Source organism: Lissotriton vulgaris, chromosome 7 (genome assembly GCF_964263255.1).
Source record: "Lissotriton vulgaris chromosome 7, aLisVul1.2, whole genome shotgun sequence".
Taxonomy (NCBI): domain Eukaryota; kingdom Metazoa; phylum Chordata; class Amphibia; order Caudata; family Salamandridae; genus Lissotriton; species Lissotriton vulgaris.
The window spans coordinates 487,005,487-487,033,173 of record NC_141695.1 but is presented as its reverse complement, the minus strand read 5'-3'; the positions used below and the strand labels follow the sequence as shown (position 1 = coordinate 487,033,173).

The 27,687-nt window shown below is 44.2% G+C and overlaps 1 protein-coding gene across 2 annotated transcripts in view; it reads left to right on the top strand.

The window, feature by feature from the left end:
• Positions 1-27,687, top strand: part of GAS7 (growth arrest specific 7) — a 1,296,657-nt gene that overhangs the window by 1,111,013 nt on the left and 157,957 nt on the right. For both annotated transcript variants that reach the window (XM_086930551.1, XM_086930552.1), the window contains exon 10: positions 21,201-21,329. In XM_086930551.1, coding sequence (XP_086786677.1) covers positions 21,201-21,329 — 129 coding nt within the window. The remainder of the gene's footprint in view (positions 1-21,200; positions 21,330-27,687) is intronic.

The window sequence follows — 27,687 nt, the reverse complement described above, 5'->3', positions numbered from 1 at the left end:
AGTTTTGTGCTCTGTGTGTTTTTGCTGAAATGTGTATTGTCTGTCTGGAACTGAAAAGTGAGAGGAGCTGGAAGAGGTCTTGACACAGGGAGGGGTTGGGATGGCACCAGGCTGCCCTGCATCTGAAGAGTAGGGGGACGAGAAGCACGGGAGGAGAAAAGACCTGGGCTGGTGCTATAAACCGACTGTCCCATCTCCTGCTGAGTGATTAAGGATCCAGACCCCTAGTATCAAAGGGAGAGAGGTGACACCGGGAGGGAGACACCCAGAACTGATTTAGGGAGGAGTCAGGGACCCCTGAGCACAAACAAACTTCAAAGACTGTAAGGGGTATAACTGTGAGAGCTGCAACGCCTGACCATTAGAATGGATTTAGACTAAAAAGGCTTGGACCCATTCTGTGGTCAAGAGGAACCTCTGCTAAAGAAGGAGCAACTGAAGAGACTGCGGTGGAAAGACCAATCCTTGCTTTGTGATCTGGGACTGGTCTGCAGTTTGCTGTTCTAACTATGTTAGAGGCTGTTGGGACTGTGCTTGGAGGCGCTGGGTCCCGCTGCTTGAAGAAGACTGTGCTTTGTGCGGTGTTTTGTAACGCCAAAGGCCCGAGGTGAGCAGAAGCATTTGTAGGCAACAGCAAGTAGTAAAGATTCTGGCAGACACAGGCGCGTTCCCGGATGGAACAGTGTGACAATGCGCTCCTGAAGGTATGGCGGTTGTGTAGTTGCAGTGTCTGCACAGTGACAGCCCGATAACCACGTGCATTCCATTGCAGTTGGGAGGCTAAATAGTAGTGTTCAAAACAGGGAGCTGCCAGTCCGCCTTGGTCTGTCGGTAGATACAGTTTTCTAATTGCCAACCTATGTCGGGTATTGCCCCAAATGAAGGTTTTGAGCTGTTTAGTAAAGGTGGTGAAGAAGAAGGCCAGCACGTATAGTGGCAAGCTTGTAAAGCAGTATAGGAGCCTCGGGAGTATCACCATTTTGGTGAGTGCTATTCTACCCGCTAGAGCCAATGGTAGCATGCTCCAGAATCGCATTGGCAGCTTAATGGATGTCACCGCCCTCCCATGGTTTCCATCAAATAGATTGTTCGGCTGGCGGTAGATCTGAATCCCTAGATAGCGGAACGTATCAGGTTTCCACTGTACTAGTTTGCCACTCATGGTGAATAGTGGGTCAGTGAGTCTTTCTTTGAATGGGTAAAGGCAGGATTTATCCACATTTACTTTCAATTCAATTCAATTCAGTTAATTTATATAGCGCGCTACATACCCAGAGGGTCTCAAGGCGCTTGAAGAAGGGTGGGGAATTACTTGTCGAATATCCAGGTTTTAAGTTGCTTTCTGAATGCTAGGTGGTTCTGAGTGAGGCGAAGGTGAATGGCAAGTGAGTTCCAGGTTTTAGCCGCCAGGTAGGAGAAGGATCTTCCTCCTGTGCAGGTGACATGCTCTGGTAGTGAATTACAGCCATTTTAGTTTTTCACTATTGTAAGGCTATCTTGCCCCACAGGCTATCATGGGGGATGCTGGCTACCGTGGCTACCAGCATATCTTCCCTATCATGGGGAATGCTGGCTACCGTGGCTACCAGCATATCTTCCCATAGGAGCAAGATAGGACATAAAAGTCTGGTTTCCCTGAACTCAGAATTTAATAACACATCTTTTAGGAAAGGTTGTTTTAAAATCCTGTGTTTGAGAACAACATGTTTAGAAAACTGCGGTTCTCTTGTATGACCTTTCTGTGGGCCTGTTTGTGAATTGGCTGTCTGGTTTGTGAGTGACAGGGGCTGGGTGGCTCCCAGAGTCTGTGTGGGCAATCCCTGGGCTAAATAGCTCCATCTGCATATAGAGTGGTGGGAGGGGTTAGAACCTGGGCCTGAATAGGGCTGTGCCTGCCTTCCACAATGCTAGCTCCACCTCCTGCTGGGCGGAAGATGACGACCCTACCCCTCTCTCTGAAAGGAAAGGAGAGGCCAGGAAAACAAAGTGCTCAAGGAACACCCAGAACTGGTTCAGACCGGGCTCAGAGCCCTCCTGCACAAAGGGATCAAAGACTTCTAGGGGTATTAGTACAGGACCCCTGACTACTGAAAATTAGATCATCCTGGAAACAAGAAGGAACCTCTGCCAAGGAGAAAGCTGGAAGACTGAAGAAGGACTGCCCTGCTGTGTGATGCTGGACTGACCTGCAGTTGCATGGCTGCCTAGGAGAGGGGAATGACTTTGTTGTTGCTTTGTCCGCTCGCTTGAAGGAATCTCCAAGGGCCTGTTGTGAGCTGGCTCCCTGTTTTGAAGTCCCAGGAACAAAACAAAAGGACTTCAGCCCAGCTTCCCTGAGCTCTGCTGAGAGAGCTTTGTCCTTCCTAGAGTGCTTGGGCCAGTTGTGGTGCCTCTGGAAGTTGTACCTGTGCTGGGAAGCTGGAAACCAAGATTTGAGAGACTTTGCTACAGAAAAGTTATTGCATCGTTCGCTTGCGGAGCGCATCTCCGACAGTGCAAGGAAATTCCTGCCGCTACGAAGGTTGAGTTCGTTGCAGCGCCTGTTGACGCTGCCGGAGACGTCACATCCTTCGTTTGCAGGAAGATTACCATCGCTGCGAGCATCGCCACAGAGCCTGTCATTGCTGGGTGAGATCGCCGCACTGCTTGCTGGCGGACCGCATCACGTCGCTGTGAACATCGTCGCAGAGCCATCGCATCGAGGAGCGGCGAGAGGAAGATCGCTGCTGAATCACACATCGTGCCTTTGCGAGAACAAAATTCCCATGGAACCTACGCACCGGAATCCTTACAAGTCATTGCCTTCCTCCCCATAGAAACCGAATTCGTCGCAATACACCCGCTGCTGCAGCGGGCTGTCGCCAACGCCTCCCTATGGTCTCAGGAGTAACGCATAGTTTGTTTTCCACCGCACCAGCTTCTGCTTTGGAACTTTGTCGCATTTAAAGGTACTGTTGGCTAAACGTGACGCAACTGTGAATTTTTTACGCAACTGTGGATTATTTTTATAGCACCTTTAAGAACTCTTTTGCAACCATATTCCCAGTTGAATGCTGGCAACGCACACGAATGGGTTGAATTCAGGGCAATATGCAGGATAATCAAGCGATTAGTGACGGAGCACTAGAAGCTTGCGTCCGCCATGCCGGCTCGCCGGCCTCGCCCCAGGTAAATGTACCTGTTATGCCTATATGCCTACTGTCTGTGCGCCAGTTTATGCGTTTGGGGTTGTGGCCGTGTGTACATGGCTTTGCCCGGCAGTCAACCAGTCCCAACTCTCCATCATTCTACAATACCTTCCATGTCCTCCTTGCCAAGCAGATGCCTATGGTTAGCCCTCCTGCTTTGGGTCCCTCTCTCATTTCCTCCTTCCACTTTCCCACTACATGTAGCACTTGATTTGACTTTACAGCAGCATAAATCACTACACATGCAGCCAGCATAACATAACATGTCTCTTGGTCTGTGTTAATGAGGAGCAGCATGTCCTGTGGCTAGGTTTAGGAGTGACTGTATATTTATGTGCTTGTGTGCCCGTTTGCGGGTCTGTCAATGTGGGTAGCTTTAGGTGTAATGGTCCTTGTGTATGTGGATATGTGTAGGTATGTAGCTTTGTATTTTCATGTATGCGTCATCCGTTGTAGGATTTGGGCTTTTTGGCTAAAGTTCCCTAAACTTTTTGCTTTCCCCCTAGACCGGTTTCCTGACATAGAGTTGCCAATTTAGATGCTTTGGACACTTTGCCACTGCTGATCAGTGTCAAAGTACAAGTATTCCCTATGTAAAATGTGATGCTAATTGGTTGGCCATGATTGGTATATTTGCCTTCCTAGTAAAATCCCTAGTGATGTGCACTGTGTGTGCCAGGGCTAGTAATGCAAGGCACAGAGAGACTGAAATTCTGGCCCGCAGTGTAGGGCCTGCGCACAGAATGCTAAGTTAGAATGTGGTACTGACAAGTGCAACTACTTGTCAGCCCTGACTCTCCCTTTTACATTCACATTTGGCACCCCTGTGGTAGGTCCCGTTGTAATCCCTAGGCAGGGTGCAGTGTAGGTAAAAGACAGAATATATCCTAAGGTGTGCGTTATGTTCTGACAGTGAAAATCATTCAATTTCGTTTTTAACTGCTGAATGGCCATTCTGCCATAGGACAGAATAGGGGAGGCTAGGTTTTGCATTTGTTAGCCTAGTTTACGGTCAGTTTGTAATGGAAAGGTGACGTTTAGTATGTATGAACTCACAGTGTCCTAACATCTTTCTGTGAAGGCGGTTTTGCCACTTTGTGTTCAGAAACCACTATTTTAAAATGTGGATGAGTTTTGTGCTCTGTGTGTTTTTGCTGAAATGTGTATTGTCTGTCTGGAACTGAAAAGTGAGAGGAGCTGGAAGAGGTCTTGACACAGGGAGGGGTTGGGATGGCACCAGGCTGCCCTGCATCTGAAGAGTAGGGGGACGAGAAGCACGGGAGGAGAAAAGACCTGGGCTGGTGCTATAAACCGACTGTCCCATCTCCTGCTGAGTGATTAAGGATCCAGACCCCTAGTATCAAAGGGAGAGAGGTGACACCGGGAGGGAGACACCCAGAACTGATTTAGGGAGGAGTCAGGGACCCCTGAGCACAAACAAACTTCAAAGACTGTAAGGGGTATAACTGTGAGAGCTGCAACCCCTGACCATTAGAATGGATTTAGACTAAAAAGGCTTGGACCCATTCTGTGGTCAAGAGGAACCTTTGCTAAAGAAGGAGCAACTGAAGAGACTGCGGTGGAAAGACCAATCCTTGCTTTGTGATCTGGGACTGGTCTGCAGTTTGCTGTTCTAACTACGGGAGAGGCTGTTGGGACTGTGCTTGGAGGCACTGGGTCCCGCTGCTTGAAGAAGACTGTGCTTTGTGCTGTGTTTTGTAACGCCAAAGGCCCGAGGTGAGCTGGCTCCCTGTTTGGAAATACAGGATCAGAAAAGTTTCCAGAGAAGTCCCAAGCAATGCTGTTTGTGTGTGCTTTTTGCAGCTTGAGATCCTCAGAAGTTGTGCCTTGTGGTCATGAGCATGCAGGAGTAAGCGGAGTCTTGGATGCGCTGGGTGCGTGTCACGGTGCAGGACAAGGCGTTGGTGAGGAGTGCCTGGTCATTGTGTGCACAGGAAGATGAAGTAAGACTTAGACTTGCTGGGTGTGTGTCCTGGTGCAGGCCAGGGCGTTGGTGAGGAGGACCTGGTCATTGTGTACACCAAAAGAAGAAGTGAGTCTCAGAAGCGCAGCCTGCATGTTGTGGTGCAGCCAGGGCGTTGGTGGGGGGTGCCCGGTCATCGTGTGCACCGGGAAAAGAGGTGAGACTCTGACACGCAGATTGCGTGTCGTGGTGCAGCCAAGGGCGTTGGTGAAGAGCACCTGGACATCGTGTCCACCGAAGGAAGAAGTAAGTCTAGGACGCGCGGAGTGCATGTTGTGGTGCAGCCAGAGCATTGGTGAAGACCGCCTGGACATCGTGTGCACGGGGAAAAGAGGTGAGACTCAGACGCGCAGGGTGCATGTCTAGGTGCAAGTGGGGCATTGGTGAAGAGCGCTGGGTTATCATGAGCTCAAGAGAAGAAGAGTCTCAGAAGTGCAGTGCGTGTGTCGGGATGCAACCTGAGGCACTGGGGAGGAGTGCCTGGGTAGTGTGTGCACCAAACTTGAAGTAAAGTCTCCACAGTGCTGAGGGTGGATTTCGGTGTTGACTGAGACCGCCGGATGGAGGGCCAAGTCATTGGGCCCTCGGAGTAAACCAGTAGCGGCCCGGACTGGCAGCCCAGGAGGAGCTGATCCGCCAGCCCGAGTCCGCCTAACCTTGTGACGGAGTTCTGTATCAAGGCCCAAGTCGATGACATTGGAGAGGAGAGTGGGGTCGTGCCCACCCCCTAGGTAACGTGGATCACCACCTGGGGTGGGTTGTGCGGGCCCGGAAGGACACTCACTGTACGAGCCTATTGCTTTGGCTTGGATTTCGGCTAGTGATGACTCTAGGAGGGGTGGTGCTGGGGCTGGAGTGGGAAGTAGTACTTTTGTGTCATCATAGATCCATACGGGGGCACTGTTACGGAGCACCTAAAACTGTTGTATTACTCTTTGTATTATTGCTGCTAACGAACTATCGAACTGTCGTATGACGCCTGACCTCATTTGTGCCTGACAAACTACATGCTTGGTGCGCTATGCACTACAGTATTTTTTTCCTTGCAGATTACCTAATTGTAACTTGGCGCATTGCATTATTTCTTCATTGCACAGAATCTGATTATAAAGTGGCTCAGTGCATTATTTCTTTGTTGCACAGTACAGGATTGTAGAGTGAAGCATTTGTTTGTTTCTTCCTGGTACAGGGCATGCTGGTAGTGATACGCATTGCATTATTTCTTCTATTGCAAAGTACCTGACTGTGGCACTACGTATGGCATTGTTTCTCTATTGCACAGTACCAGAGAATATCGTTACGTATTGCAGTATTTGTTTTCTTTTGCAACATGTGTGATTCTAGCAATACGACTTGCCTAACCTTTTGGAAATGATTAGAAGTGAGCTTAACTGTTGGTTGAAAGTGGTGTGGTGGTTGGGATTAGAACCTACCAACCCACCGGAAAGAATACTGTCCATTCTTATATGTTGATTTTGTATTGTGTGGTCGTATTGTACAATTTCTTATATAAAGATTACACTCATTTTATAATAAATTGTGTGGAGTCTATTTGTGGTAACATCATTGGGTTGCTGTGAGCGTGGTTGCATTTACTGTACACTCGTGCCTTGGAGATAAGCTTGGCTGCTCTTGAGGAGCTACTAAGGAGGTGGCCAGGGCTATCTCAGATGGTGTCCTTACTTAGCCTAATGTTGAAGCGAGGGGTCGTGGACTCCCGCCGCCAGCATTTACTTGCCATACTAATTGAGAAATGTGTGCAAAATCTACTGAGCCATCACATCGCTAATTTCAAGCTACTGGACGACTGCCAATCAGAATTCAGAACAGGCCACAGTACGGATGCGCTGTGGGCCCTAGATCACAATCAAACATGTCTACTAGTCCTTCTTGACCTGTCGTCTGCATTTGACACAGTAAATCATGAACATTTTCTAGCCAGGCTTCATGACAGGATGTGTCTATCTCGAAATGTTCTGAAATGGTTTGAATCCTTCCTTCAGAACAGAACACAAAGATTCCTGGTCAAACAGACGCTATCCCCATCATGCCAGAATTCAATTGGAGTCCTTCAAGGATCTGCACTATCTCCGTCCCTATTCAACCTGTATGTCCAACCCCTTACAGAAATTCTCCGAGACGCAAACATATCCTATCACATGTACCCGGATGACACTCAGATCTACATGAAGATCGTGTCACTGAAAGACATCAAGGTAATGAATGAGGCCCAAGTGTCATTACACTGGTTAACTAGCAATAATCTGAAACTAAATGCGCAAAAACAGAATTCCTATTTATTTCACCACCAAAGAAGCCCACAGAAGTGAAGTAATTCACCAAACTCATCACAGCACTAAACTGCACTCCTATTCTAGTTGACTCAGCAAAATCACTAGGAATCACACTGGATAAGAACCTAGACATGAAAGCCCACATCAAACTAATGGCAGAAAGTTCCCATTTTCACTTAAACTATATTAGAAAAATGAAACCACTCATTTCTACGGCAGACCTCAAATTGGCAGTCCAGTCCTTAGTTATTTCAAGGATTGAATATGGATGTACAACTTTAGCAGGTCTATAAAAAATATCCACAGCACCACTAAAAGCATATCTCAATGCGGCGGCAAGACTCATTACTGAATCTAGGAAATATGACCATATCTCCCCACACCTGAAAGCCTTAAACTGGTTACCATATGAAGCCAGAATCCAACTTAAGCAGGCATGTATTACCTACAAAGGGCTCCACTACAAAACAATAAGGTACCTAGCCGAGAAAATTGAGCTATCAGAGGGAAGCAGACCAGCCAGGAATGCCAGAGAGCTGCTGCTGAAACCACCCATCTTTCGGAAGAAGAAAACTTATGATAGAGCTTTCTCCAAGGCAGCCCTCGGAATCTGGAACTCTCTCCCTCCAAACATTAGAAAAATTCCAAACACGGCAACATTCAAGAGGGAGGCGAAGATCTTACTAATGAGCAAGTTCCTTCCCTAGGCAAGACTGTTCAGCACCAACACCGTGATATAGCTGTTACCAACATAGAACAACAATGTATGTAGAGATAAAGTCACCAGTTAAGCCGAGAATAGTCTTTAACGGTACAGTGCTACTCAGGACTTGTTTTGATGCAGAAATTCACGGTAAAAGACACTTCGGAACCATTGGTATAGGAATACTGTTACACCTTGTACACTAATCAGTTCCAAAAAGTGTCATTTGAAACCGAGAAGATAGACATGTTCAGGAATATTAGATATGTATGATACTGCTGCTTTTCAAGTTGTATCTCAAACCTATACATATATGTTATTGCTGCTATACAAGCTGTTCTCAAACCTACCTCATGTACCTGTGAAGCGCTCTAATACCCAAGGGGCATGTCTGTGCTATATAAAACTCTATAAATAAATAAATAAAAATAAATAAATAAAATATGGGGCAGCGATAAGTGATAAGGACCCCCACTTCCAACATCCGTCAATATGTGTTTGAATGGTGTGGATATGTGCATGTGTCAAGATCTGCCCCTCCCCCCTCTGCCCCCCCATCTCCCTCAGAGCTGCAGGAGTCGGATTTCTAACCCACTGATGCAGCAACTTAGTTTAATGTACCAACACAAATTTGAAATTTAATAAGACCGTAGCCCATGCACAGGCCTCTAAGCAAAGCTATGCGGGGGCCATTCTGTAGTTACAATTAGTCCCACTAGATGAGCTCGGGGACACAGTTGGACTCCAAAACTTCTTTTGCGAATGAATAACACATTCAAAATAGCACAAAGAGGCAGAGGATAAAGCTTTAAAATATTTATTTCTAAAACCCTTAATCCTAGTCCATAAAATATGGAAGAAACCCACACAAAATGCAGAAATATATTCAGCAATTAATGACTTGGCCAACGATAACAATACAAACATGGTTAGTAAGTTCCTAGCATCCTAACACCCTACCGGATTCCTAGCATCCTAACACCCTATTGCTACTTTTAAGCGCCATGCAAAGATTTAGCACACGCAGAAAATAGCAAACTCATAATTTTTGGTTTCTTAAGATGTATCACACAGCATACCTTTTCTCAGTAAGCAATAGATTTATTCCTAGCTAGGAATCTCACAGCCTGGAGCAACTCTGACTGGGGCTGATTTGTAGCAGCAAAGCGGAATGTTCTTTGGCCTGATCATTCCATTGCAAAGCCTCTCCAACCTAAGGTCAAATACATGAGTTTTTATAGTATCTGATCGCTAATTTTATCATATGTTTTCATAACTTTGCCCATACTAAAGACCCAACTAGATAATATAAGTATGGCAATAAATGCATCATCTCAGTTCATGTGTAGACATTTTAGCCTTCACTGTAAGCTTTCATATTAACATGGCAGCAACCATAAAATAATCAACAAAAATATGTCAGTCTAGATAGGAGACAGACATGACGCTAACACTTCTGCATGTGTCTAAACTTCATACTGTATTCTAGAAAGAGATGAGTGTTGGCTATCCGCACATGATAAAAATAGAAGATATTTCGATGGGCCCTATCACAGTGTTCATGGCACAGGCACTATACTAATGTCAAAACTAATAGTCAGTGCTAATTAATTTTTGGCCCAGTAATATTTTCATCGGTCAAAGGTGCTGTGTTTTTGTGTAAATGCTTTTCCATTTCTAAGCTCCAATTCTCTTCTTTGATTCGTCTCCCTCCTCCTCCTCCACTATCCTTAGATTATGTTTTCTTTGAAGTGGCAGTGCTGATGCTCCTAGCAAATATGCGATACGTCTGTGTCGTTTTCATCTCCTGTCCGTTACACTGCTGTTCATTGCTCCACCGATAGCAGATTTTTTTTATTTTTGTATTTGTGTGATCGGTTTTATTCTGTGAAACAACCCTGCCTGCGAACGGATGCATGCCTTCGGTCTGACGGTTCCCAGGCGCTCCCTTTGGGGTCCACAAGCAATAACAGGAGGCTGACACACAGCTTTAGTGTTTGAGGCGCTATGTAGCGCCTATCCACAAGACCTGTCATCAAGTCTACTGCCAGGGCATTTTATGAAAATCTCCAATCCATAACCAAGAAACAAATTTGCACAAAAAATGTTTTGGAGTTTGCGGGGGAGGGGATCCATCCCAAAAAACGAGTAATGGCAATTGACTTATGAAAAAAGTGTTGTGGATTTCATTGCATTGATTTCTTGATTTTCACATCAAATGTGTTATTAGAGTCGCTCGCTCAGGGCGGGAACACAGTGACGTCGCCCACTCGAATACATTAATACAAGTGAATAAGTGCATTATTTGAATGTGCAGGGTGACTATAAATGTTACCCTTTCTATGCACTTCCCCGTTCAGTATATTGAATACCATTGGGAATCCTCTTTTTAGTTTACAAAAAGCCCATGCATGTCTGAGAAATGTCACACAGGGCAGTGCGCAATGACAACGTGACATGCTTCGGTGCACAAAATAAATAAGCGCAGAATTTCTTTGCTGCGCGCAGGGCATTTAAGAGCTCTGCGGGGGCTCCTATTGGGCCTACTTGAGGCATAGTTGAGTTCAATTTCCAAAATCTTCCTCTCACAGCCAGCGGGCTCCTTAGTTTTCTAAAGCAGCTGTGAAGGTAAATAAAAGAAACATTCAAATAAGGGCGCATCTCCCTCAGTTTCCCACTGAAGGGGTTGGTGTTTCATGGTCTCGCGCACACTGACACTGCTTTTGAAGGTGTGAAGGTACTACTGAATAACGAAACGCTGATAAGAATACCTCCCTCCCTCGCAAAGTTTTGGTTTTACTTTATGCATTTGTACTGCAATAATACTAAGAAGGTAATTTAAATGCCACATTCCTCACAGTCAACATAGGCAGGTTATTATTTAGTGCAAGGTTTCATATGTAAGTTTAGCAACTCAGCCCTTTCTCCTTACTCACCCCAGATTTCTCACCTTTTTTTATCAACCCTATTTTTGCAGCTTCATGCCTTTCCCCAATAACACTGTTCAGTGCCACAGTGCATGTGCTCTGCCCTTAACCCTTTCTTGTACAATTGATTGACCTATTAGGTGAATGCCATATGTGGGCTAAAGTGTGTATTTACCCTACCCGTATGCATGACAAAAGTATACGGATTCAAGGAGCTTCATTGTGCCCTGCCTGGCCTGCACCCTAAAAGCACCGCAGCAACACATGGCAAGGTTAATTGACTGTTCAATGTAGGAAAACCTAGTTTTCAGTCTCTGCTACTGACTGCTATAGCTGTGTGATAACAAAGTACTCTTTTTTCCAATACATTAATAATCTTTAGGTTGTGCTCCGAGGCAGCACCTATAATTGGACGCTTTTATTGGCTATCTCACTTTCCTGCTCCTTAGGAAGTGGATGTTCGTTCGTTTCCTTATGTTGTCTGACTCAGAAGCAATTTGGTCTTTCATTGTTCTAATTGGATGATATATTTCTTCGACTATTGATTGCAGACCTTACCCTGAAGTTCATGGGAGGGACTTTTTTCTCTCAATGCTCACACTCCTCCTCACTTAGCCTCCTCCTACTCACTTCCCCCTTTTTTGACCTCAGCTCTCTTTTATGTTTTGCTTTTAATCATCTTGCCACCCACTGTTCTTCTGGTCTTATTGAAAGGTTTTTTCACCATTTCAAGATGGTTGCCTGCAAGGACGCAGGCACATGTATGTGCAACAGCCATCCCAAACAAATGTTGTTTTATTTTAAAAAATCCTGAATCAAAAAATAACTTTAAGATCTTGTATTACCTGTGAGTAAACTTCTTAAGAACTGGTTTGCCTCTGAACCCTACTTGGCTGGATTGCTAATGGCCTTTCTCCCGGAAGACGATAGTTTGTCCTTTGCCTGCAGGAAAGCAGGGTGCTGTCCGCAAAGGAGTAGCATGGGTACACCATTAGAGGGAACAAAGAGCAGATTGCATACGTATTCTTTTGACTTGAAAATGTGAAATGAGGCTGTTAGGAATTAGTATAATGTTTTCCCATAGCCACTCAGCACTGTTTAGCTCCACCTCGAGCAAAAGGGACCAATACACTGATAGAGGGTAGGACACGTCTTGTCTATGGGGGTGGATACGGGAAGAGCCAGTGCTCCTTCAGGTAGATGATAGGGGTAGCCATCTTGATTGAGGAATTCTGGGAATGTTTGCAGTAAACCAAGACAGAAAGTACTGAAAAAGAAGGTGGGAGTTTCATGAGAAAGTTGTCAGGATTGGGTGTGGGGAATTACCTAATCACTGGATTGTGCACAGGATAAGTCTGATAACTGTTTACCACTTCATGAAATTTTTGCAATAAGAAGGCTCAAGTGTAAAAGCTTGATTGGAGAAGACCAAGGGACCCAAAACTCCATCTGACATCCAGAGACTGGAATTGTTTTCAATGACCCAGTGGTTGGTCTAATGATATCTGCTATGATAGCACATAAAGGAAAAATACTTCTTTCAGACTCTAAAACCCCAACTGAACAGCAGCGACTGGACCCTCCAGGGCCCCTGGATAGATACAGACCTCGTGCCCAGAAGCCGCTCGGAGAACCTAGAGTGACAAGACAGCACTTTCTGATAACTTGAAAAAAGTGTGACTTTATATTTTCAATCCCCATAGGACAGTGACAAGGTGCCAAAGCTTCCCCAGGGACGGCTCTCCATTTGTAAGAAGTAAAACAGGTTTGCTCCACTTGGAGCTTTTTGCAGTGCTGACAAGTAGCTCAATGTGGCCTCGTGATGATAGTACCTGGCCCTGAAGAGAACTCCTAAGGTAAAAGGTAGAATAAGTCCTAAGGTAAATCCTCTGACCTGTGTAACATGCTTGATTCGGACAGCCTCTGCTCCATCTTAGTCAGATTTAAATCGCACCATGGATGGTTTCTTGATTACGGCTCCAGGGTTGCACTCCAATGAAATGTTTACACAAATATGATATAGATCAATTTAATTAGAGATACGATTGTATCTCTCAACAAATCATTCTATTTAAGTCTGGGCTATCTGCCCTGCCTTGCTCTAAAGCAGGAAACGGAAGCGAGGCAAGAAATCAAATTTCTGAACTGTGACGCACGATGCAGGTCTTACTGTTCTGAAGCCCATTTTTGCCATTGTAGTCTTTTGTTGTATCCACTGTGGGCCAGTGATGCTATTGGGATCACAGTTTTGGGTGTTGAAGTCTCTGTCTCTGTGTGATGCCTTGAGTGGCTGCAAGTATGTGTGATTTGGTGCCTTGTCCTCGGTTATAATAAGTGTTGTAATTCTAATCTTGTGTTTGTTATGTATATTGTGCTGAGACCCCTGGTCACGCTAACCTTCCCCTCTGTGATACCCGAGGCCCTGGCTGCGTGTCACTGGCCCCTATAAAATTAGAACTGCTGTGTGTGTTCCCCCGCGAAAAAGATCCAAAAGACGAGCAGGGTTTGTGTTCCCTTATGAACTTGATCCAACTATCCAAGTCAAGAGCAAAAGGAGCAATATGTGCTTATAGTAAAGATAGTTATCTGCCTTAAGGCAATACAACTGGACTTATCTTCATGTCCTTAACATTAATGCCAAAAACATGGATTTAGTTACAAACAATGAATGTTAAAATCTTTAACCCAATGTATGTCCGCAATTTAGTTCCTTTCCTAATTCACATGTTTTAATTAATCTTGCATTCCCCAAAATTGTAAGCTATTGTATCATGTTCTGTTTCTTTGTGTGCATTTTATTACTCTTGCATGGTGCGTATTTTGTGCTGCGCCATGTGTTTATGAGGGCCTTTGAGTGAAAGCTCTGAGGCTTGAGTCAAAGCAAAATGTCTGTCAGTTGGTTGGCCTCTCTGCAGAGCACACAGAACAATGGTCATGTATTCCAGTTCCAATTGAAATTCTGTGTAAATTTATATGAGGGGGGTGCACAATTGTCAGAATATTAGCAATGCAAAAGAAAGAGAAAATAAAGTGCTTACAAGTGAGTGTGTGCAGTGTATGTTTGGGTATGGTGAAGCTAGGTAGATGTGCAGATGTACTTTGGGGGATGAGTGAAAAGAGGGTACTGAAGAAGGAAGAGATGAAGATGAAATGTACAGATGGATGAGGTGTAGAGAAAAAGGCCATACATATTTAACATAAACCACACATAACTGAAGGCCAAAACTAATTCTAAAGGCCTCAATTCTATTTAATTCACAGACTCACAATTTCAGAATTTTAACAATTCCAGTGTTAATTATTTGTAACAAATCATTGTTGTTACTCATTTACCTTAAACAGCTACAACCATTAACATAGCCAACTGTACTGGCAGGTTTAGGTGTATGTCAGTTGTTGTGTTATATATCTGGATGCAATTACATCTCAAAGAGAAACCAAAATACTGGTCTGGTGGCACACTATGGGAATCACAGAAATGTCTTTTACATGTTCCCTTTTAGGTAGTCCCCATTTGTTTCAGCCCACTTAAAGACCTGTCTGCATCTTATTCCTATCTGATTCATAGCATCCAGCAGCTGATGGTGCTTCCTGAAGCCTGATTAGAGCATTTTCTTTCAAAGTAGATGCCGCATGATTGCAATCCAGTGGGCAAGCACACACTTTAAAGGGCCTAAAGTTGTTACTCTGTGCAATTTGCACATTGTAGTAGCTGTTGAACATTTTAATGCAGTAGCATATGGGGTAGTTTTGTATGTGTTTAATTTTTCAAGAATATGCATCCCTACTGCTTTATAGTCCTTGCTCTATCACTAAATGTATTTGCTTTAAAATGCAGCATTTGCCAATGTTTTTTCATTTTTTTTCTTGGAGAAGGACTCACTCAGGAGCCCATGTTTGCCCATTAAGCATGCACATGTCGCTCATTCCATAAAAGTTATACCCAACTTTTACTCCTCGCCACTTTCAAATGTCACCAGCAGTCACTGATCATCTCCTGATTACCCATAGCCTGATACTTTTGATTGCATTTTCTACATTGTTTTTGCTTTGAACCATTGAAAATTCCTATTGTTAGTTAACCTTGTCTGATTTTTATCTTTTGATGTCTTATTGAACATTCATCTTTTGGCTACTGTGGTTTCAAAATGATTTTTTGAGCTGAAAAATGTTTGTACAGCTTAAAACAAACAAATTTGTATAGGGACTTGTGACGTAGGTATCAAGGTTTGAGCAGATTTTCTCTTAAGCTTGTGTTGAAACCCAGCATGCTGATTAAGTCCATAGAAGCAACCACCTCCCGTTAACAAATTAAAGATCCACTTTTTTACACTATTAAATCAAGAAATTGTTTCTTTTTGCTTGGCTCCCCATTCAAAATTACCAATCCATCAATCCATCCTGCAGGTCGGCCGTCAATCGTGCTTCCCAATTATCTTGTGCCTAGATTATTGTGTTGTCCAGTTTCAAAATTGTGCTTCTCATCTTAGCTTTGACAACACAGTATTTTTTACAGAGGTAGTGAGTTGAGCAGGTTCAATACATCCAGCATGTTGGGCCTGCAGTATGTCTGGTCTTCTGCATTATCTGTATGAATCATTTTGAGGTGAACTTCTTATGCCATTGACCTTAACATCCCTCACCCATCCCTCAGTGGTATGGTGGTCTGGTTTCTTCCAATTTATTGTAATTTTGATTTGGCTAATAACAAGGGAAGCAGTTTCCCTCTTAATCATTTTAACCTGGATTCCCAAGAGGTACTCACCTAGCAAGCACATAGACAGAGTCTCCCTGACCAGTGACTTCGCGACTCCTTCATTTATTACTTCCACTTTACCTAGAATGACTCAGTTTTGGGGCATGATCAAGTCAAAAAGAGGATCTTTGCCCTCCAATGTGTATTCATTCGTTTTTTTCTGTTCATTCTATGTATTGTTGTGGGTGCAACTTACATATGATAAAGAAAATTCACTTTTATAAGCTGAATCCACGTTGCGGTGGAATATTTTGTAATGTGTATCCGGATCTGTACCAGACGACATCTGCAATTTCATCCTGACTCTCATTCCCATTTATGTTTTACTGACCATGTGTTTTTTTTGGACTATCTGCTTGGAGATCCCTGCATATTACCGAGATTGCTTTAGGGGTTTATATAATACATTTGAGAATGTTGACTTGGGTTCATACAAGTCACTGAGATTAATTCACAAACTCCATTTACCACTTTGTTGTAGTTGACACTTTAAGTATGAAGGGCATGCCCATGGATGGTACTTTGCGCATTGTGCCATGAGTCTCAACCTGCTCATTACTGCAGTGGCCCTAATAGGGGTTGCTTCTTTTGTCTTTTGGAGAAAGTCTTGCCTGTCCATTCAGGATGGACTATTCCCATGAGGATCATGTAATACTCGCAGAAAACCCCACTGCCTGAAAAGTATTGGAGAAATGCTAATCGTCACTGGCACAACAGCCGTGACAGGAGAGTCACATATGCCAGTAAAGCAATACAGTGTCAAAATACTAACAAGTTTCAAGCTAAAACATTTTGGGCGAAATTAGTAATATCACATGTATTATATCAAATCAACAAAGTATCATCATAATATATACAGTTGATACATTTTCAATGAAATACAAAACATTATACGAAAAACTCAGGCGTACCACTCACACTACAGACCACTCACTCTCTCAAACCAAAGCATACTCATTCGTTCGCACATACAGAAGAGTCATACATGTCCAACTGTCGCAGAGTTCCATCATTTGGCTTCCTTACACACAAGACTAAAGGCCCTGAGTTAGCTGACTTTAGCTGACCTTAGACCACAATGTACAATATCATAGGATGGTAATACCATGAACACAATATAATTTCATTGGATGGAGCAACATGTTAACACAATTTGTTTACACAATTCAATGGATGTCACGAATAGAAAGTCTCAGGGAGAGACATAGAAAACAGAGGACTCCAACGCCGATGCGTATTTTGGTGTACGCCCCCGGTGATGGGTCTCATCTTCTTCAGGGCACAGTAAGATGGGATGACAAGTTGAGACAAAAAGGAGCAACTGTTAATGTATGGTACCATAATGACCACTTTATAAACTCGATAACACCGTAGAGGAAATGATATGTGGGGGTGAGGGTTGGGCACTGAAGGATAAACAGGGATGCCAGGAATAAAATCTGGAGGCGTGCATGGAACACAGTGGTGTCAGGGAGAAAAGGGGAAGAGAGACTACCAAAAATGCCCAAAGGTGGATAGAATAGAAACCTGTGCACCTGTCACCTTTTGCAAATGGAACTTTTAATGCCCATCCTTTCCATGTCTCCCCTCTCTGAGCACGACCTTCTCTGAGTCACATACATGTTTTCCTCACATGCATGTTTTCTATAAGCTTTAATAATGTATTTATGCAAATTGCAACTAACTCACTACAAATTTCATTGATTTTCATGCGTCTGCAACCTTAAAAATACCTAATCTTTTCTAGCACATCTATTAACTCTGTTGCAGGGATTCCACTTGGCAGCAGAATTGTGCCTTGGGAGAGCTAGACGTTAGAATGTAGGGACTGAGTCTCTCTACCACATCGGTACCTGTAGGCCCAAATCCGACTAGCTTACTGTGCCTTTTCTGAACTCCTAACCTTTCCACAGAAGCAGGTGATTTCAGAAAACCTAGCACATGAAATTCTAGCCCTCCAGGGCACCATGAATACAGATCTTCACCTTTAGTTTCTCACTCATGTATGTTGATAGTAACCCAAAGAAAGGCACAAAGGAAGTTTTCAATATATTTATTGACATGATCATAGTCTATTTTGAAGAAAGTGTGCTGCGATAAGTAAACAAATACAACTAAGCAACGTAATCAACATTACTAGCAGGCTGTAACCAATGAACAACCCAACTATGGCAACTAATATATCTGTCGGCCATGCCTCACTATATGAGCACAGGATTATATTAGCAATGTCTGAGATTAGGCCGGACCCTATACTTGATGTGTGTAGTTAGGTGGTCCCATCATATGTGTAAACTCAGTGTACACTAGGCTGTTGCCTCCATTCCAGGAACGGTCTCCCTGCTGGAATTCTCCTGTCTGCTCCCCAAGGGGGAGAGACATGGTATATATGATTAGAACTATTATGTTGGGAAACTGCAGCTGTGCTTTCATGTTATGTCTACAAATGTTAGGAGATGTTGCTGACCGGGCACAACAAAACAGTTGTTTTGAACTTGTACAAGAGGTTCAGAATGAATCCCAAGAAGAATCACTGAATAACAAATAATATGTGCAGTTTATTTATAAAAATAATATGCCACAAAAACAAATGTATTATGAGTGGCTGAGCAAAGAAAATGCATCCTAAAACAGATAATTTGTGCAACTAAGGGAGAACCAAAGTGGGACCAAAAGTGAAATCACCACAACCGCACCAAACATCTGCATCAACTCACCTCCCCCTTGGTTCCACTAATGTTTATATATCACTCCAGTTAACTAATCTCCCACAAACAAACTGGATTGAATGCTTAGAATATTTTGCTTGAGCACACCAGACTAATCCTTATACAACAATATTTAACAACACTGAATTAACCCCTAACATTAGTTCCGCTGCAGCATACTGCCCTGCGGGAAGAGCTTCAATGTCTCGTCAGTGTTAGTAAGCAAAATATAAATCCAGTTGCAATTGTAGGTATAGCAAACTGGCTTTTTATGTAGTGATGCCATGCAAAAAGATGAGTCGACCCTTATATGGTTTATGTTTATATGATTTATTTGAATAATCACAGGTGCTTTATTTGTGGGACTGTGGTTGAGCAGCTTAGGCTTATCAGAGGGAAGTGTTTTGTTGTACACACACAATCAATAAATTGTTCATACACAGAATAAGAAATCAAAAACCAATTTATAACAATAAAGCAGATTTTTACAGGAATTTGGACACCAAGATCTTTAGAATAAGTTTAGTACAAGCGGAGATATCAATATTAGAAGATAGCTCAGATAACAGTTTTTGAGGTATGCCCCTCAAACACTACAATGTTATCCTATGGGAGAAAAACAAACATAGCAAACAGGGATTTGTAGGTGGAGTTCAGAGGTGCACTTTGGGACTTAAGGTGCTAGGGGGCCAAGGTCCAAAGTACCACCAGCAGTTTCATTTTACCTTTCTTGGTATGTCTGGGTGCAGAGGGCTGGTCTGGATGGTAGCCTCAAACGTTAAAATCAATAGGACCTCAAATAAAGACTACACAGGGGAACTTGGGGACAAGTCGTGGGAACCCAAAGGGGGGATGTGGGGGGGGGGGGGCGGGGGGGCTCAGATCATTGGGATCCAAGGTCAAGGGGACATAGTCAGAAGTTGGGAACCCAGTCTGTGGAGCTCCGGTGCAGAGGTGCTGAACTGACTGGCCATTTGAGTTTGAGGCTCTCACTGTTGTTGGTATACCAGCAGGGGGGAGAACAACAAGACAGCAGGGCCGCTGTGGTGTGGGTCCATCTATCCTGATGTCCCTCAATGAGCAGGAAAGCTTTCAAGGTGGTAGTGTCTGGACTAGACACTAAACAAGGCTTGGTTTTTGCAAGTGCTCTGAGGGAACCTGGAGGTTCTAGCATCTCGGAACTTGGCTAAGAGATGGGGCTGACCTCCTAGAGCCACAGAGACCTCCTCCTGAAGTGGTCTTTCTCGGTGGGCTGGATGGCCAGAAACACAGTGAATACGACAGATGTGGTTGGTGCCTGCAGATGTAGGAGATGGCTCCTTCACCCCAAGGGAGATGATAGCTGGTTGTCTAAGTGATGGACAGTCCTCCAGGTTTTGGGGAGGATGCACAGCTGCAGGACGAGTAGGGTCTTTGCAATTGTTAAGGAGCAAGCAGAAAGGCAGGGTTTGGTGCCAGGTTCTGTGCCGGTCCTTGATTCTCACAGTGTTTATTCTTTGTCATTCTTCAGTCCCCAGGAAGTTGAATCTGCAGACCTCTTGTCGATGGTAACCCTAAATACTAAATTTAGGGTCATTGAGATGAGTACAAGGTATTAGCTTACCTGTCCTTAGGGGGACTTCATCCCCAATATGACCAATTCTTGTGAGGAGTGGGCATAATCCTGACTCAGAAGTCCCTATTTCCCCAGAAATAAGATGGCGAATCCCTTCATTTCAGGTAGCCCACCTTAGAGATGTGGCTAGCCTGTGGGTGAAACACAGGTCCTGAATAACAACTTTTCCGCCACCTTTGGTGCTAAAGGAGCCCCAGGGCAGGGGGTTGCCTTCCCCAGGTCTGTGGGAAAGCTGGTGCTGCATGTCAAAGGCAGCAGAGGTCTTGAAGCCTCTGGCTTTGATATGCTACATTGCCGGTCATCCTGATGGAGGAGGTGAGAACACCTTCTGCCAAGCAGGCACTGTTCTTTGCATCAGAGAGCCCGGGTTCTCCCTTGCAGGGGGCAAAATCCAGTCTGTGGTGGCAGGCTGGAAGATATCAGTCAGCCAACACACTAAGAGACTGGTAGGGCTACAGGGTGCACCTCTAAGGTGCCCTCTGGGTGCATGTCCTAATAAATCTGATACTGGCACCAGTATAGATTTAATTAGACAAGTTATTTGACATTAAACACCTTTACTTTCAGTGAAGCCATCATGTAGCTGAGTAACTCATAATGACTAGTGACCAGTACATGCCCTCACAATTTTGTACAGTGGGTGATTTAGGATGGACTGGAATGTTTCCCTGAGCAATCACTGGTGGCTGAGAATACATCAAGCATTCCATCCGTCAACTTGTTGTTTGTTGCAGACTTACAGGGGAAGGCCTGGTGCATAGATGTTTTAGAGATGGTATTGGGCAAAGGAAAACATTTCTGAAACATGAATATTTTTCTTTCATGAATTAAAATGGCAATGGTAACAGTCATGGTGGCAGTGGGAAAATCTATGCAGTGTATGGGTGTGTAGCATGAGAATGCATTGCCTTGAGCTACTTTTTAAGGGATCTCTGTAGGTCTACTCGTGTGGTTTGTTTGAACATGAATTTATGTATAGAAATGTTTCATAATTTTTTTTAAATGTTACCTTAAATTATTCTCAGCTACACAGCGAAGTGGAGAAGCCTCTGCTCAACTTCAGAGAAAACTTTAAGAAGGACATGAAGAAGTTCGACCATCACATTGCAGATTTACGGAAGCAACTGGCCAGTCGATATGCTTCTGTGGAAAAGGTAAGATAGAAAAGCTTGAGAATTCAAGCAAAATTTGATTTTCTAGAGGCCTGACCTCTGGCATTGTGAAATTAAAATATCACCTCTTAGCCTCGACAAAGGCTCACTGGTGGCTCATTGTGTAATGTCTGGAGACTAGAGGATGCTGGTGTCCTGGTTCTGAGCAGCAGCACACTTACAGCCTGACTGCACCCCCGTATTATGGGGCATTTTCTGATGTTGTGTAAAGGACACCCTGGAAATGTGGCTAAAAACATTGCACGTTAGCAGTGGCTTGTTGGGAGAGTGTACAGAAATTAGGGGGGGCTGGTTTCCTGAATCCAATCATGAGTATTTGCCATACTGTTTACCTGGAAGCCTCTAATAACACAGTTAAAGTATTGCAGCCAGGACACATCAGTGTGAATACACAGAGTGCTAAAATAAATATCGTAATGTAAAACCTCACCGATATGAGGTATCTCATATGTAGAGATTGTCAGCAAGAGAATGGCCTAATCATAACCATGCAAGGCCACGTTTGAAGATTAAATCTGGCAGCTGATCGCTGAGGCATAAGAAGAATTGTCCACACTAAGGGATAAAGGTGGTACAATTTCCTGACACTGGTTACCTAGTTATGCTGCTCTGACCTGAGGCATAACTATGTACGGTTTCTCGCCTGTGAAGATTTTAAGGGCAAGGATATTTTAAGTAATACTTTTGAACTTCTAAAGAAAGAATATAGTGGATGTCAGTTTTTTTAGCAAGACAATTTTGCACTTAAGATCAAGAAGCAATTGTTTGTTCTCCATTATAATAGGCTGTGCTCCCCACAAAATGTAGCCCTGAGCCTGTAGCTGTTCACCCCCCTGTCCAGCCAATATTTGTGAATGTGGCTAGATAATCAAGGTGGGTTGTTGAAGTGGCATGGTTGATGTGCCCAAGACATTCTAGCTGACGAGCCCTAACATTGGAGGGTGTCCATACTACTGGAAAAATGATGAACCAACAAGTTTTACTCGTTGACAGGGAGGCTACATGGACACTTTATGCGATGGCAGGGGTTGATTTTAGTGTTCTAGGATATAGGAAGGCAAACAATAATCTAATTGCCATGAGAGCAATTTGGTGCCAGTAGTGGGCATTAAGGGCAGTTAGGCAACTGGAGTCTAAAATAATTTCAGTGTATTTGCCTCTTTCTACAGAAACAGGATCTCCTTAGTCTGGAGCAAGTAGGTATAGTGGCAAAAAGTACTCAACTGGTCCAATATTTATTAGTAGTGGCCTCAACAGCAATGCAATTCAAATTGTATCCTCTAATAAAATAATTGTTGCTGTCTGAGAGCACGTGAAGACTATCCCGTACTAGTCATTTTGATGTAGTTCAGACAAGTAAATAGTCACTTTGAAACAGACAGGACAGTCTGTTCAACCCGCACACCATTTACAGGCATGAATAATGTTCGAGATTGTATCATAACAACTGCTGTATATATACATATGTATTGGCCAATCCAGGACTCTGCAGTCCATAAGTGCCACGATTTTGACTGTCCTCCCCTACTGCGATGATTAAAGCGAACAGCTGAAGAATTTACATTGTCAACCATAGCAATCTAGATTACATATGACACATCACGTATTCTTTCAGGGGTTCGATTATGTATACATTTATTAATGTAATTAAATATTTGAAAGAACACTCAATCACATTGACCAAAAAATGGGCTATGGTGTGGAAGGTGGTAAAGAAGAAAGATGATCTGTAATTCTGGGTGTAAGCAGCAATCTGGACTCAGTTGCTCATTAGAGAGTTGGACTGGCATATTAGGGAGAATGGGTAAAGTGCATTGAGTTGTTGTAAGGACCCGACAGTATTGTTTTTTTAATTAATTTTTTTAATACATTTTATTGGCATTTTAAAACATCATACATTACAATAATTACATCTCAAAGCGACGAACAAAAAACAACAGTGACAGGCGAGACGAAAAGGAAAAGCAGAAAAGGGAGCAAGTTCAGTATTCATAGCTAATATGCTTAGCCGAGCACCTCGCGTGTCGGCTGGGTGGTAAATATTGGGATAGCATTTCCAATATTAATCACTGTACTCAATTTAGCATGCAAGACAAGTGATAAAAATGTCCCTGGCGTCTCGGGTAATCATGCAAGGGTGCCGGTTGAGGCGGCGTAATTGTTCAATGTTCCCTTATCTAGCCTTATATGACCAAATTAGGGGGTTCAGAGCTGCGTTATCAGTGTGTACGGGGGATATAGCCCTTGAGTGCAGGTGTGTTAAGAGCGGTTCCTAGATGTCTTTCAGGCGACTTTGTAAGGGCATTTGTAAAGCCAATTGCTCCTGAAAGTATGCCGCATCTTGTAGCCATGAGGCAACCTTAGGGACTCCTCTCCTCCCCCAGTGTTTAAAAACTTGGTGTTTGGTTAATAGTAGCAGTATGGCTGTGAGACGGCGTGAAGGTGCCGGCATGTCCCCAACATAGCCAGGAGGCTAACTAGCGGGGTGAAAGGGATCAGGTGTCCAATGAGTTGATGGATCATGGAATGTATCTCCCGCCAATAATCCAAGTTCTTGGGGCATTCACAGGCCAAGTGTAGGAATGTAGCCAGGGTTGCTGAGCACCTCTCACCCCTTGCTTATTCATTAAGCCCCATGTGTTTCAGCTGCAGGGGAGTGCTGTATAAACTGTGCAAGAACTTAGTGCCTGAGGCGCAGTCCGTAGTTGGGTGATATTGCTGTGTGTAGATTTGAGATTTAGAGGAGCATGTCCATCATGGTGGGCTTTGGTGTATCAGTAGGCATGGGTGTTGGCATGAATTGGTAATTTGGGTATAGATCAGCATATGTATAAAGGTGCTTATTGTGGGCCTAGTTGCGCAGTCCATCATCCACCAGCACCGGCAACACAGGGTTATGTGCTATAGAAATGGAGAGTGCATATATGCAGTCCAGGGCTGCTCTCCATCTCAGTCCATCCCACGCCCATCTTACAAAGTCCACTGTGTCTGTTGGCATCTGAGAACGTCTATAGGGTTGGTATAGTGCTGTGGATAGTTGGACCAGAGAGGTCAGGTCTGTTGCCACCGCAGTGTGGGGTTGGAAATGGACATCCCTGCTGTGTACGGCGTGTGCCTAAGAATGAGTTGGAGACTAGGCCATTTATGCGGAGTCTAGCTGAGAGGGCGGTGTATAATAATTTGATGAGATTCAAAAAGCGCAAGCTCAACCCTAAGTGCTGTAGAAGCTGGAATAGAAAAGGTCACCCTAGGGAATCAAATGCCTTAGTGGCATCAAGCCCGGGAGCAACTGCTGCCACGCTTGGATCTACACCATGCATGATGTTGTACCTGGCTCGTGCGGCCTCGCTGTGTTTTGTGGTGATGGAGTGTTCATTGTAGAATCTACCCTGAGATTCTGTGATGTCAGTCCATTACTCGAGAGGCGGTTGAGGAGGACGGCAGGCAGGGATCCCTGTACGATTGGAGACAACAAAATCAATTACCTTCTACTCACCTTCATGCTTCGAGTTCCCTTACTTCATTTTGGCGATGATTGCCTGTAAGCCTCCTATGTCTTCCAAGTCTCCATTGGCAGCGGATGAATCCACGACGTGCGGAACACTTTGATCTATAAGCACATCAATGACCTTGCTTCTTATGGTCATATGACATTATTCCTGTGTTCCTAACTTGAGGTACTGTACAATTATTTTGTTTATTTCTATATTTTACGCTGGAGCCGTTAATGCTTGTGCCAACCTGTGTCCGTGCGCCTGCACCTCTCACGCACATCACGTCACGTCAAGTTGCCTGGATACAGCTGGACACTAAGCTTCACCTAGCGTTACTCGGTAACACGGAGAGAACCTCAGCTAGACTACACACGTCAGCGCGTCAACGTGACTCCATCTTGGTTTTCTCTTCTTTATTGCCAATATCGGCAAAAAAAGGTGCGAAGGTTGTGTGTGGTAGATTGATGGGGCACGAAGCTCGACAGATCTGGTTGAATCATGTCAGGAAGAAGTGGAGACAGGTGGTTGGCGATGAATTTTGCCCAAAAATATTTATCCACGTTTCTCATGGACAGCGGCCTATAAGAGTTGCATGAATTGGCTGATTTACCAGGTTTCAATATGGTAACAATGGCTGCCTTCCAGAGCAACTGAGGTTATTCCCCGGTCTCCACAAACGATTGATACATGGCAAGGAGATGGGATCAGTATAGTGGCAAATTATTTATAGAAAGATGTTGTGAGACCATCGAGGCCAGGGGCTCTGTCTTTCGGCACACTGTGGATGACATGCAGGATTTCCTTCTCTGAAAACGGGGTGTCCAGGTATTGACAACGTATGTCATCAAGGCTTAATAGTTGTACAGATTTCAAATATTCTTTTATTTGGTCTGTGAAGATGTGGGACTTGGTTTGATATAGTATGGTATAATAGGTGGTCATGATTTTGAGTATATCAGTGGGCCTACTGTGGTGTTCCATCTTTTCATGTATCAGGTCGACAATATAGTTATTTGCTATATGTGATCTAAGCATTTGGGCCAGCATCCTGCTGGGGTGCTCTCCCTCTCAATATCTGCAGGCTTTCGACTGACGTCCCAAATATAGTAGTTCCTGTTCTTCTTTTTCATTATATTCGGATAGAGTTTCGTGTTTATGCGCGTCAATGTGCTGTGGTCGTTGGATCAGAAAAATACTTGTTCTAGTGCTCTTAGGTCTGCCTTGACCAGAAGCACTGGGGTGTGATACGATAATGTTCAGTGTAGTAATGAGGCATTGGTCATCCATGTCAGAGCTTCCTTCATGATGTGCCAATAATCTATGCATGACCAGGCCCCCGTCACAGATGTGGTACATGTGCCTACTCTATTGGTGCTGTGTGAAAAACGCCAAGCGTTAGTCAGGTCTTGATCTTCTATCAATGTATGTAGCTTTGATGCATCTTTGGGGTGTAGGCGGCCAGAGGTACTCGACCTGCCCATGTCTGGGTTCAAAAAGACATTCAAGTAGCACCCCCTATTATCACCCCGGTCCTAGATTTACAATGTACCGCCATACCATGCTGAAAAACTCAGGGCGTTACAAAGAGGGACCTGGCACTATGTGATACATATAAAGGGGGGTCCCCGTAAGAAGGAAATGTGTATTGTGTGTTACATACACTGAAATTATTCAAAAATCAATAAAGCAAAAAAATGTTGGCAAATATCAGATTGGCATATATTATTTAATGACCAATACTTCGTGATTGTCAAGTGCAAATACAAAAATCATATAAATTGAAGGCCCCAAAAACTGAAAAACTCAGGGCAGTCAGTGTTGGGTCCGTAGATGTACGCAAGGATCGGCCTTCTGGGTCCAATTTCACCTGCGTAAGTTTCCATGGTATGTTTTTTAATATAGCCGTTCCACCAGCATATTTAGAGTAGTAAGATTCTTGTGTTTCTGTGCACCACCGAGCGCACAGGTGGGACACAGTTGAGGGAGTAAGGTGGAGTTCCTGCAGGAAGCATATATCTATTTGATATCTCGTGAGGTAGGTGTGTATAAGACGGTGCTTTCCACGGATAATTTAACCCCCTGACGTTCCAGGTCAGACATTTAATGCCCATTGTCATGTGGTTGTGTGGAGGTGTTTTGCTAGCATATATAACCTGGTGATCCTAGTATGCATATAGGGTGTCCCTTCCTTGCAGCAAGGATCAAATGCTCTGGCAGCTGGTAATAAAGGGATGGTGCTCGGTGCTCTCATTGGCTTAGTGTCAAGGGTAGGTAAAGGAGGGACCAGGGAGGGGACCTGCCCTACAGTGTGGATGCTCTCCAACAGGGAGATCAATAATCCATAACAAAACCTGAACCCACCCCCACCCATTCCAGCCTCCAAGCTTGGTTTAAAATCCCCACCCATCCCAAATCCCTGAAACTGTGCTATCCTGTGTAAGGGACTCATTCCGGATGGCAGAGGCGAGCCGGCATGCACCCCAGCCTGATTTAGGCTGGGTGGCTGAAACACCAAGTATCGCCCAGGTCAGTTGGCTAGTCGTTCAGGGCCACACTGTGTCGATTCACCCATCTGTTTGGAAGCTGTCCATATGAGCAAGGGATTACACCCACCTTCTCCTTCACTTCGAAGGTGGTATCTATACAGTTAGTGTTCCAGACAGAGGCATCACTAGTTCTGGATCTTCAGATGTTCTCAGAGGGCTTTTCCGGGTAGCTGATGCAATACTTTTAGCAAGTTTAAGTGCTAACTTGGCATTGGTGAAGTCATGGGTTTTTCCCTCATGAGTGACCTACAGAATAGCAGGGCAGAGGAGAGCAGATTTAACTTCAGCCTTCTGTAGAAT